This window comes from Capsicum annuum, unplaced genomic scaffold (genome assembly GCF_002878395.1).
Source record: "Capsicum annuum cultivar UCD-10X-F1 unplaced genomic scaffold, UCD10Xv1.1 ctg4757, whole genome shotgun sequence".
Taxonomy (NCBI): domain Eukaryota; kingdom Viridiplantae; phylum Streptophyta; class Magnoliopsida; order Solanales; family Solanaceae; genus Capsicum; species Capsicum annuum.
Genome location: NW_025855223.1, coordinates 44,016 through 56,952, shown reverse-complemented (window position 1 = coordinate 56,952; position 12,937 = coordinate 44,016). Strand labels below are relative to the sequence as shown.

The following is a 12,937-nucleotide window of genomic DNA, read 5'->3' as shown; positions in this document are numbered from 1 at the left end:
CCGATAACCCAATAACATTTTTATCGGTTCGGTTAATCAGTCGGTTCGGTTTTTGCACAATCCTAGTGAAAGGAAATCCGTCTTGTAGGCTTGTATAGTTGTACTACACGTCAAATACAGTAGGGTCTTTTGCTGCACTAGCTAAATATGAAGAGAAGAATAATATAATGAGTAAACTAATACATAAAAATCATTTATAACAACAACACACGTAAAGATAATACTATTACCTTTTTTAATTTTCTCGAGATTATCAAGATTTTCCTCAACACTAACAGGTTGTTTTAACTGCTCACTTCGAAGCCAATATTGAAGACACACTAGAACTTTCACCAATTTAGGAGTCAATGAACTCCTAAATGAATCAAGAAGACGTCCTCTTGTACTAAACGCAGATTTAGATTGTACTAAACGCAGATTCAGATGTAATACTTGAAACCGGAACATCTAATACATCACAAGCCATCTTAGCAAGAATAGGAAATCTTGTTGCGTTCATTTTCCACCAGGGCGAGATGTTAAAATCTTCAATATCATCTTCAGTTTCTTCTTCAAAATATTTATCTAACTCTGTTCTAGCATGTACACCTCCATTCATAACTTTATACTGCTTTAGATCTTGCATGAGTGAATCTAAGGGTCCTGTAACTTGGGTACTTAGTTGACTGCCAGAAATCACTAAAGTAGACATCTCCAGTAAAGAGCAAGGTGAAGATACAGCAACCCCAAGCCCTTTTGAACTGGATTTTACATATTCATTAAATAATAAAATCATGTATTCCTTTACTGCTGCTTTTAAAGATAAACCTTGATTTTCCCCAAACATCTTTACAAGTGCATAGGCAACTGAATCAAGCTTGTAACGAGGATCTAGAACACATGAAATAAAAATTATCTTATTTATTTTTATTGGATCACCCCAGTACTTATCAAATTTTTCTTTCATTTTCCTCGCCATATTACTTAAATCAGTATCTTCACTTGCAATTAATTGATTCAAATAAACAACAACAACACAAATTTTAAGAAAATGAATATTAGATGTAACATAAAGTGATCCAGATATTTTCAAAGTAAGAAGATAAAAGATTTCATGAAATTTTGTAATCCTTCTCACGTGCACCCAATCACTACTCAAAATTTCAACAGCAGTACCGCCAACTTCAATATAAGAATTCTCAAGATAATATCTCAAGTCAATTTCACGAGAAGCATAATTTGTAAATGCATTCTCAAATTCAACCGCCTTACTCAACATTAGGTAGGTGGAGTTCTACCTAGTTGGAACATCTAAGCATAAATATTTCTTGCAACTGAGTTGTTCATCATCACAACTTTCTTGAAACTTTTTCAACCTCCCAGGAGATTGCCTAACATATCTCACTACATGTCTAACACGTTCAATAGACAGACAACTTTATTTCAAGACATCCTGGACAACAATATTCATAATGTGCGCCATACACCTCAATGGAGGTGATCACTATTCTTCAGATTAGTTCCTATCTTTGTCAAATTCTTAGATAGTTCTTTTACCATTACATAATTTAAGCTTGCATTATCTATAGTGACAGTGAATATTTTATTTATTCCCCACTCACGTAAGCACCTACCAATACCATTTGCCATATCTTCACCTTTATGGCTAATAATAGGACAAAATTGAGAATTTTCTTATGCATATTACATTCACTATCAATCCAATGGGCAGTTATACACATGTAATTGATTCTTTGTATGGAAGTCCAGGTGTCAGTGGTTATACAGATTCTTTGTTTTGTTTCCACAAAATACCTTTTCAGCTCTTGTTTTTCTTCATTATAAAGATTAAAACAATCCCTAGTGACAGTACTATGGAAAGGGATCCAAAAATGAGGTTGTGTTACTTTCATAAATGCCCAAAAACCTTCTTTTTCAACAAAGCTAAAAGGAAGCTCATAAATTATCACCATACGACATAAAGCCTTCCTACACTCTTCTTGGTCAAATTTCCAAGGTACAACAGCTACATCACCTTGCCTACCCCCTAGAATAGATTTTAAAGCTAAATTTGATTGTTTTCTATCAACACTAGTAGGAGTACGCTTAGGACATGTCGATGGATGACCAAGAAGAGTGGACGTACCGTCTCTTGACTTAAAAAGAATACTAATGGGAGCAATGGACATATTTTGATTTTGTACCTTCAGGACTAGCAATTTCTATAAAATGATTCCACGCTTCTAACCTTTTTTTTCCTTTTTTTAGCAATTGCCTTCTGAGTTTTAGTTGTTTTGGATTAACTTGCTCGATTTGAATCCTCACTTTCACCCATCACCTTAGAAGCTTGTATATTTTCAGCCATGCTATGAGTTGATTTTAAGTTGTTGTGATAAGAAAAATATATTCATGAATTATCAGTATTGGAACAAAGAACATGAAAATTAACACGTAAGGCAATAGCGATTAGTGATCCATACAAAATTTGGCTAACTAAATACATGCAGTAGACTATACTTACATACCCATTCACATCAAAATCAAAAATTGAAGCAAAATAAAAGAAAAAATACAAAAGTACAAGTCCACAACTCACTAGAAAAAAAAGACAATTAAAGAAACATAAAGAATAAAATTAAGCAGATAAAAAAACAAGGATTGAATTAATAAAGAAAAGATATAGAGATGAAGATGTGCATACGAGATTACCAGTAGAAAAACCAAAGCACACTGAAGAAAACATTCAACCAGAAGTCTAGGACTTTTGCTTTGCAAATAATATACGGTATATTACTATACTGATACTCCTAATAAGTAATAACTTTATTCATTAATTTTTATTAAGGTTTAATTTGGAATGAGCTTTAGGTTATTCCACTAGAATTTAGATAAATTAGATTTACAGTTTATATTTTATAATAATATAATGTGTATTTTATTTTTTATATACCTAGGTGGAAAAGTATAAATATATATATGCTAATTCTTAATGGGTTAACGGTTTATCCAATAAGGAAATTAAGTAATCCACCCCCACACCAATAAGCCGTTAATTAAAAAAATTTAATCCATTCACCAACCGTTTATCCAATAAGCCAATAAGTCAATCTTGCGGTTGGCTTATTGGATACGGTTCGGTTTTGAATAGCCCTAGTTAGCTTTCATCTAATAACTAGAGACTCAAAAAGTAATTGTTAATTGGAATCAATATAAGGGTTAGCAATGCGACATCCTGAAACTCAAAAGGTAAAGGGTAAATCCTTCCACTTTTCCAAAAGACTATAAAATGTACATAACTTCTCGATTTTGCATATAAGGTATTGAGTTGGTTCAACATAGCACGATAAACCTACAGAGTAGAGAAGCCAGGGTGAACAGAATCCTAGTGTTCACAATCAAAGTTAATATTGTTACTTTCTCGAGACTACTACAAACAAATCTCCCCATTTACTATCTAGTACTGCTTGTAGACTACAACTAATGATAACTGCAATTCCACGTGTTCCCATGGGATTCAACCCTAAGCTTAGTTGGTTTATTATATCTTGACATCAACCGTACCATCATCTAAACGGAGGTGTTGCTTGGACGTCATCACCGAGCGCCAAGCCCATCCTTGAACCATGAACTATAACACATCGATTTGGCTCGAAAATGGCCCATTTGCATTGTTTCACTCATTTGGCCACCCAAATGGCCCCTTCGACCCCAACGGCCCATATTCCCCCTCTCCTCAGCCTCGGGCACACCCCCTAGAACTGTGAACTATAGAACACTGATTTAGATCAAAAATGTCTCGTTTGTCCCTTTTCACCTATTTGACTACCCAAATGGCCCCGCCGACCCTAACTGCCCATACTCTTCTACTCTTTAGCCCACCTTGGAGCCTCCATCAATTTTTAACCTAAAATGTGCTTGGGCCTCGAGCCAACCCATAGAATCATAAGCTATAGCACACCGATTTGGCCTGAAAATAGCCCATTTACGTTGTTTCTCCTGTTTGACTACTCAAACGGCCTCACCGACCCCAACGATCAATACTCTCCTGCTCCTCAACCTGCCTGGGAGCCTCCGGTTGATTTTTGGCCCAAAACACACTTAAGTCCTGGGACCACCCTTTAACATGAGCTATAGCATACAAATTTGGCTCGAAAATGGCCCGTTTGTGCCAATTTGCCCGTTTGACCACCCAAATGGCCTTGCCGACCCAAACGGCCCATACTTCACTACTTCTCAACCTTCCTAGCAGCGCTCAATTAATTTTTAGCCCAAAACATTCCCGAGCCATAGGCAGACCCTCAGAACCGTGATCTATAGCACACTGATTTGGACCAAAAATGTCCCATTCACGTTGTTTAAGCCCATTTACTTACCCAAACGGCCCCGAGGAGTCCAATAACACATACTTCATTACCTATCTACCTACCTGGGAGCAACTCGAATACTTTTTTTCTCAAAAAATTCCTGGTCTTAGGCTCACCCATGGAACCGTGAGCTATAGTACATTGAATTGGACTAAAAATGACCCATGAGCGCTTTTTCACCCGTTCGACCACCCAAATGACCCCTCCAACCCCAACGTCCTATAATCCTTCACTTCTCAGCTTAGCTGGAGTCCACAGTTGATTTTTGGCCAAAAATATGCCTCGAGATCAAGGTCACCCCAGGAACCTCGAGCTACAACACACCGAGTTAGCCCAAAAATGACCCGTTCATGCTGTTTTGCCCATTTAACCACCCAAACAGCTTCGCCGACCCCAATAACCCATATTTCCTCACTTCTCAGCATGTCTGGGATCCCTTAGTTGATTTTTGAAAAAAATTACTCCAGATCCCAAATTTTACCTCTAGAATCGTGAGCTATAGCACACCGATTTGGATAGAAAATTGCCCATTTATGTCATTTCTCTCATTTGACCATCCAAACAGTCCTGGTGACCCTAACGATATACACTCCCCTGCTCCTTAGCCTTCTTAGGAGACCTCAATCAATTTTATCCCAAAATGCGTTCAACCCTTAGGCCAACCCCAAAATCGAGAGCAATAGCACACTGATTTGGCCTGAAAATAGCCCGTTCATGTTGTTTTGACCTTTTGATCACCCAAAAGGTCCATCGACCCCAAAGGCCCACACTCCCCTACTACTCAACCTATCTGGGAGTCTTCGGTTGATTTTTGGTCCAAAATATGCCCGATCCCACCCCCAAACCGTGAGCTATAATGCACTAATTTGGCCTACCATTTTGCCCGTTTGACTACTCAAAAGGCCCTATCGACCCCAACAACCTTTACTCTCCCCACTCCTCAGCCTGCTAAGGAGTCTCCGATTAATTTTTAGCCTAAAAAGTACCCCCGCCCATCCCCAAAACCATGAGCTATAGCACATCTATTTTGCCCAAAAATGTCTCATTCACGTCGTTTCATCTGTTTGACAATACTAACGGCCTCGTTGACCCCAATAACCCATACTTCCCTACTCCTCAGCCTGTATGGGAACATATGATCGAATTTTAGCCCAATACACACCCAAAACTGAGCCCACACATGGAGCCGTGAGCTATAGCACATCAATTTGGCTCGAAAATGGCATGTTCATACCATTTTGCCTGTTTAATATCCAAACAGCCCCACCGACCACAACGGCCCATACTCTACTACTCTTCAGCTTACCTAGGAGACCCCAGCCAATTTTTGGCCCAAAACACGCTCAGGCCAGGGCCCACCATTGGAACCATAAGCTATAGCATATAGATTTAGCTTAAAAATGGCCCATTCTTATTTTTTTGCTCGTTTAACCACCCCAACAGCCTCGTAGACCCCAACAACCCATACTCCCCCGCCCCTCAGCCTGCCAGGGAGCCTCCAGTCAATTTTTGACCTAAAACACGCCAAATCCCCAGGCGCACCACCAGAATCGCAAGCACCAACACATCGATTTTTCCCAATAATGGCCTATTCTCATTATTTCACCAATTTGACCTCCCAAATGGCCCAGCTAACCCCAGCATCTTACACTCTCCTGTTCTTTAGCCTTCCTGGAAGCCTCAGTTAATTTTTGGCCCAAAACACGCCTGGGCCCTGGGCCCACCCCAGAAACCATGAGCAACAACACACTAATTGGGACAAAAATGGCCCATTCACGCTGTGACGCTCGTTTGACCACACAAACTGCCTCACTGACTCCAACAGCCCTCGCCTGTTCACTCTTTATCTTGAATTTGAGCCTTCAAAGAATTTTTGTCCCAAAACATGCTTGGGACCCGAGCCCACCCCTAAAATCATTAGCTATAGCACACCGATTTGGACAAAAATTAGCTCGTTCCCATTGTTTGATCACACAAATGACCCCGATGAACTCCAAAACCCACACTCCCCCGATCCTCAGCTTTCCTAGGATCCTCAGTTGATTTTTGGCCTAAAACACGTGATCTAAGGTGGTTTAATACACTTTTGTATTATTATTCTAGCCTATTTCGCTTTGTTTTGAGAGCAATTCATGTGTTTAATGTGTTAATATTGATATAAATAAGTATTTAAGTGTCCAAGTGTGTATTTATAATGTCCAAAGTATTTTTCAAATAAGCTGTATTTAATTGAGGCATTTAGAGTTCAACCCGGAAAGCTAGTTTTACTAGATTGAGCTAAGTATGTGTCTAGTTGGTTCCGTTGGATTATAATGCATTTAATTTGTTTCAAATGGTTTAAATGTGTAATTATGAGTGGAATAACTTGTTTTTAATGTGCAAAGTTTAATTTGATTAATTCAAGAGTCAAAATAATAAGTGGAAGATCATTGCGAATTTGCCTTATCTTAGCTTTTGTTTTGATTTATCGTTGAGGTTATTGTGTTGTTTTGATCTTTAAATTATGGTGTGTGATATTGTAGGAGGCTTTGTGAACTAAATACTATGATATAGTGTTGATTTAAAGGCCGAAAATTCATTGAAAATACACTACAAAAGACATGGGCAAAGGATAGAACGGTCTACACTTAACCAGATTTTTGGACGCAAATTCCAGTGAGCCTATGTAAAATCGATGCATCACGTCGATGTGAAAAATGTTCTTATAAATGCATCACATTGATAATTCATACACGGCAATTAAATGCTGCCGGCACAGCTTTGGGTTAGTCCAACTTTAAGTCAAACGGTGTATGTAATTTAAGAGGGACTAGTGGGAATCTTTGTGAATATTTCTAGGATCGTGCCCAATTCCTAATACCACTAGGATTGATATATTATTTATAATATATATATACAGGGCACGGACAATTGGATACAATTTGGTGGAAGATATATCTTGGACACCTGGGCAACAATTCGAAGGAAACTGCTACACAATTTTAATTAGGTTTTTAATTTTTTTAATTAGTCTTTAATGTTTCATATCATGTACTCAATTAATTGGATCATGATTATGAATATTATTGGAAAAACTTCCTCTTTTTGGGGTTAAAGCCAAGAACATGATTACTATTATTTTGGATTAATTTCGATTAATTTTACTTATCATATTTGGTTGTTTGTTTGTTCTCGTTTTAATTGTTTTATGGATTGATCACCCATAAAATACATATATTGTCGACCTTTTGATCTCGGGAGAGGGAATAGGGAGATAGAACATGGGAATAAACAATGTTTGGATTTTTATTCTTTTATATAATAAAGAATTAAACTTAGCATCTAGGACAGGGATGTACTTAGATGCCTTACTTGATTCATACGTAGGATGATAGCTTTAATTAACTTAATTGGATTATTACATCCATGCTAAATGATGTAGTTGTAATGTCTATATTAGGTAAAAGATTAGAGGTTGAGAAACCATGATCATGCTTAATTAACCCTACGAATCAACAACCAAGCTAAGCAAATTAGCGAATGAAATTCAATAACATAGTATGATTGTTCGGAGTACTTTAACCCTGGGCTTTTCTCCATTGATTGTTTCAAGATTTAATTTTACGCATTGTTTAATATATTTTTAAATTACAAAAATTATAAATTCTTTTTGGTTACTTTTGCACTAAATTAATCTAAACTGTGAACTAAAATTAAATCATTGTTAAATCAAGTCTTTGTGGGATCGATACTCGGCTTTCTTGAAGGCCACTTTACTACTTGGTAGACCACGTACACTTGCGTGTGTGCTGTTAAGTTTTTGGTGCCGTTGTTGGGGACTTGATATTGAGCAATTATTTATTTTAGTTTTACTTTTGGATTTATTTGGTGTTTTTTACGCTTGGTCTTGGATTTGTTTTTGCAGGAAACAGGCTTTTGAAGTAGAGAGCTGGCAAGGGATAACGACTTGGTTGAACTAAGATCCGTACCTGAGCAACTTTACCATCAACACAGGAGAGAAGCAATCCTTCTCCCCAGAATTCCTTAATTCCAAGAAGAACAAGAGAATACTGTTCCAATGGCTGAAGAACAACCACCCCGAAGAACAGTTAGGGAAGTGGCAGTCCCACTTCCAACGAACTTGACTTCCCCAATTTAAAGATCGGTACCTAGGGAAATTTTGAGATGAAACATAATATGGTGCAGTATTTTATTAGCAGTGGACAGTTCGCAGAGCTTTCATACGAGGATCCACAAGTCCACTTGCAGACTTTCATTAAGCACTGATACATTCACTTCGACTGGGGTGACTCCAGATTATGTGAGGCTGACACTATTTCTCCATTCACTTTTGGGGAAAGCTAAAGGTTGTTGAATGCAGAGCTGGCCAATTCAATCACATCATGGGATAACTTAGCCAAAAAATTCCTCATCAGATTCTTTCATCAGGCAAGACTGCGAGACTCACAGTGAGATAGTGAGCTTCAAACATAAGCCTGATTAAAACCTCTCTCATGCTTGGGAATGCTTCAATGCTCTTCTTCAGGATTGTCTACATCACCAACAGTCTGATGAGGTACTTTCTCATACTTCTGTAGAAGCTCTTGATCACAATACAAAGATTTTGCTAGATTCAGCAATAGGTGGTCAAGTTCTAGAATTGACTTATGATGAACTGTATATATTGTTGAATCACATAACACAAGGAAATCTAGATTGACATACAGATTCTAAAAGTTCCATAAAAAGAATTATGGGTTTATTGGAGGTGGACCAATTCACACACTTATCAGCACAGGCATCTGCCTTACAAAATTTGATCAACACTCATTTATTCGGCTTGAAGTTGGGAGCAACACAACCTGCAGCCACAGTCAATGCCATCTAACAAGCTGTAGGTTGGTGTAAAGTATGCAAAAATAGTGGTCATGCGGCTACCATGTGTGCATAAAATCCAAAATCTGTGATGTATGTAGGCAATGCTCAAAGGACGAATTATGGTAATGCCTACAACATGAAGTGGAAAACTTAGCCACCAAATCAACCATAAAACTCCCTAAAGCCGCAAACCTAATCAAATCAGTCAACGATCAACATGGAAGAGATGTTGAAACAACTCTTAGCTGGGTAAGCACAACTATTTGCCAATATAAAAAGTCAACAGACAAAATTACAGAATCAAAAAGTGTCCCAAAGAAGCTTAGAGTTGCAAGTGGGCCATTATCATAGGTACTGAATACAAGACCACAAGTTGGGTTGCCAACAGATACAGAAAATCCAAAGCAGGTTATGGCAATCACCTTAAAAAATGGTAAAGATCTTAAAGGAGAACCTTCAAAGGCAACAAAGGAGGTTGATGCTAATATGATGACCAAATAGGTTCCTAAAGAAGTTGCTAAAAAATCAAGGAAGCCTGAGTACTTGATACCAAAAGTTGCTGAACCAAAAGTGAATAAGACATTGTCATTGCCTTTCCTCAAAGGCAAATAAAAGCGAAGAAGGATGCCTTGTTCAAAAAGTTCATTGATACATTTAAAGATCTTCATATTAACTTACTTTTGCTAGATATTTTGCAGAGTATGCCTAAGTATGCAAAGTAATTAAGGGATATGGTGGCAAAAAAAGGTAAAATTACAAGATGTGGGAGTAACAACACTCACTAAAGAGTGTAATGCGGTAATGACATAAAAAATCTCCAAGAAATTAAAAGATCAAGGGAAATTTGTTATCCCTATTCAAATTGGGAATAAAGCGGTCCATGCACTAAGTGACTTGGGGGCAAGCATAAACTTGATGCCCCTATCATTGTTTAAAACATTGGGCTTAGGAAAGCAAAGATTGACCACAGTGGTTTTGCAGCTCGTAGATGGATCCATAAAATATCTAGAAGGAGTAATAGAGGAATAGGTACTTATCATCTTGAGGCATCCATCTTAGCAATTGGAGGGGCTTTGATTGATGTTAGAGAAGGCACACACAAAATAAGGGTAGATGATGAAGAGGTGGTATTTGATACGTACAAAACACCCACAGTAAAACCCTAAATTAAAGATTTATGTGTGATAAATATTATTGAAGGGGAAAAGTGTGGGGTGGTTATTCCACCAAAGACCTCTTCGGATTACCTAATTGAGTGGCCTAAGATGAAACCAGTATGTCCCAACATAATGAAGGTTGATGTGAAGAGAGATGGTGACTTTGAGAGTGCAAACTCAAGAGGTCTAAAAAGAATGAAAAAATGGCTCCCAATGGGGGGTAAAAGGGTGAAGGAATATGGTTGAGTTGATATGGGTCGTGCCGCGATACTAAATTAGGCGTTGCTTGGAAGGCAACCCAAGTTAATTAGGTATATTTTCTTTTCAGTTTTTAGTTTTTATTTCACGTAGTTTTTATTTTTGGTTGAGTCACAGGTTATTGGGAAGTCTGAGTATCGAAAACCTGAGCTAAGGAGCATGACAAAAATTGAGTATGGGGTCCCATGGATCTCATCTATGTGTGAAGATGCTAATAGCTAGGCCTAGAGGTCTTAGGGAGTATTTCTACCTCTTACTTTAAAAGTTCATTTTGGGAAAAAAGTAGATTTTTAAGTGTGGGATGGGGAAATTTCCCAAATTTTTGGCTCAATTTAGAAAAAATTAGATTAGGAATAAGTGAGATATTCTTGTTAGTTCTATTTTTTATTATATTATGCAAGTGGGTTTATTTGTAAAAGCATGTTGATTGATGTGAATTACTCTTTTTGATATTCCGAGGCTCAAGTTTATGACTCTTTTCCATGTTGTCTTAAAATGTGAATTCATGCTATTGTTGGTTGGGAGTCTATGATGATCCTATTGAGTTGAACATGTTCCATGAGCGTGTGAGAATTTTTTGTATATTTTTTGTTGCGTGTGATGTCTAGAACTTGCCCGAGGTATCTGTGAAGCGAAATAAAGAATGTGGATTTAGGAGATGATATAGATATTTCATTGATAGCCTTATTTTGTACCTTTTATTTGTCCTATCCTTGTGCATTATCCTAGTTAACACCCATTGATCCTTTAGCTATTTATTTGGTAACCTCATAAGTAGCCAAATTCCCTTCTTCGATAGACCTTAATTCTATCCAAAAAGCTCCTAAGTGCTTTAATGAAAAAAAATTCATTTAGTAAGGAGTTTGAGAAATTGAAGAAGAAAAAGGTGAAATTGATGCTCCAAGGTGAGAGTTATTGGTGTTTATATTTGATGTGTGGTGGTTGAGAGTGATATAAATAATGCTAGAAATATTGCCATGATTGTGAAAAAAAAAAAAGAAAAATTGATTCTTGTGATAGTAAATTATGCATCCACCAAGTGTTTGTGAAAATGCTAAAAAAAATGGGGCAAAAAAAAGGTATGTATGAATGAATAAGTGTAATTTGGTTGTTCAACATTGGTTTTAAATGTATAATGTAGTGTATTAAAGTGCCAGAGAGGCTAGTCACTATTTCCAAATAGTTCCTACCCATCCCTTAGCCTACATTACAACCCGAAAAAGTCCTAATTGATCCTAAGCATTACATTCAACTATTAGTGGAGCATTACACTAAGGTCAAGCCTATGGTTCATTGTGTGTAACTTGTGAATTTTTTTTTAGAGTGAGCGTAATTTAATTCTTGTACCCATTATGTGATAAATTGCATTTATGTGAGCGATTATGGGTAACTTTCTTATTGTGAGGGGAACATGTTTGATGAATGTGGGTGATTAGTAAGATGTCCTTAATTGAATGATAATTATGATTTTTCCACTTACGTGAGTTAATTCTTTAGGCTAGGATGTTTTGGAGTAGTGTTCATAGCTATCAATTGGGTAAATAACGTGCTTTGTGTAGAAACTTGCATTTTGTGTAGTCATTGTAGTACTAGCTTGAGTGTCTTTATTTTAGTATAAGTGTAGCGTCACCTCAGATTTTTATGCTTAGAGGAAAGAGTTGTTCGAGGACGAACAAGAGTCTAAGTGTGGGGTGATGATCTGAGGTAGTTTTATACACTTTTGTATCATTATTCTAGCCTATTTCGCCTTGTTTTGAGAGCAATTCGTGTGCTTAACGTGTTAATATTGATATAAATAGGCATTTAAGTGTCCAAGTGTTTATTTATAATCTCCAAAGTATTTTTGAAATAAGTTGTATTTAATTGAGTCATTTAGAGTTCATCCCGAAAAACTAGTTTTACTAGCTTGAGCTAAGTGTGTGCTTAGTTGGTTCCGTTGGATTCTAATGTATTTAATTATTTCAAATGGTTTAAATGTGTAATTATGAGTGGAACAACTTGTTTGTAATGTGTAAATTTTAATTTGATTAATTCAAGAGCCGAAATAATAAGTGGAAGATCATTGCGAATTTGCCTTATCTTAGCTTTTGTTTTGATTTATCGTTGAGGTTATTGTGCTGTTTTGACCTTTAAATTGTGGTGTGTGATATTGTAGGAGGCTTTTTGAACTAAATACGGTGATATAGTGCTTTAAAGGCCAAAAATTCATTGGAAATACACTACAAAAGACATGGGCAAAGAATAGGACGGTCTACACTTAACCAGATTTTTCGACGCAAATTTCAGTGAGCCGATGCAAAGTCAACGCGTTACATCGATGTT

The 12,937-nt window shown here is 37.0% G+C and overlaps 1 protein-coding gene across 1 annotated transcript; it reads right to left on the bottom strand.

Moving 5' to 3' along the window:
- Positions 1–397: 397 nt before the first annotated feature.
- Positions 398–1,258, bottom strand: LOC124892472 (zinc finger BED domain-containing protein DAYSLEEPER-like). The gene has a single exon (XM_047403755.1). The coding sequence runs from the start codon at positions 1,256–1,258 to the stop codon at positions 398–400; it is 861 nt and encodes a 286-aa protein (XP_047259711.1).
- Positions 1,259–12,937: the final 11,679 nt, after the last annotated feature.

What these genes read in the sequence shown, in the direction of transcription:
- LOC124892472 (XM_047403755.1), bottom strand. Translation starts at nt 1,258, where the DNA reads ATGTTGAGTAAGGCGGTTGAATTTGAGAATGCATTTACAAATTATGCT.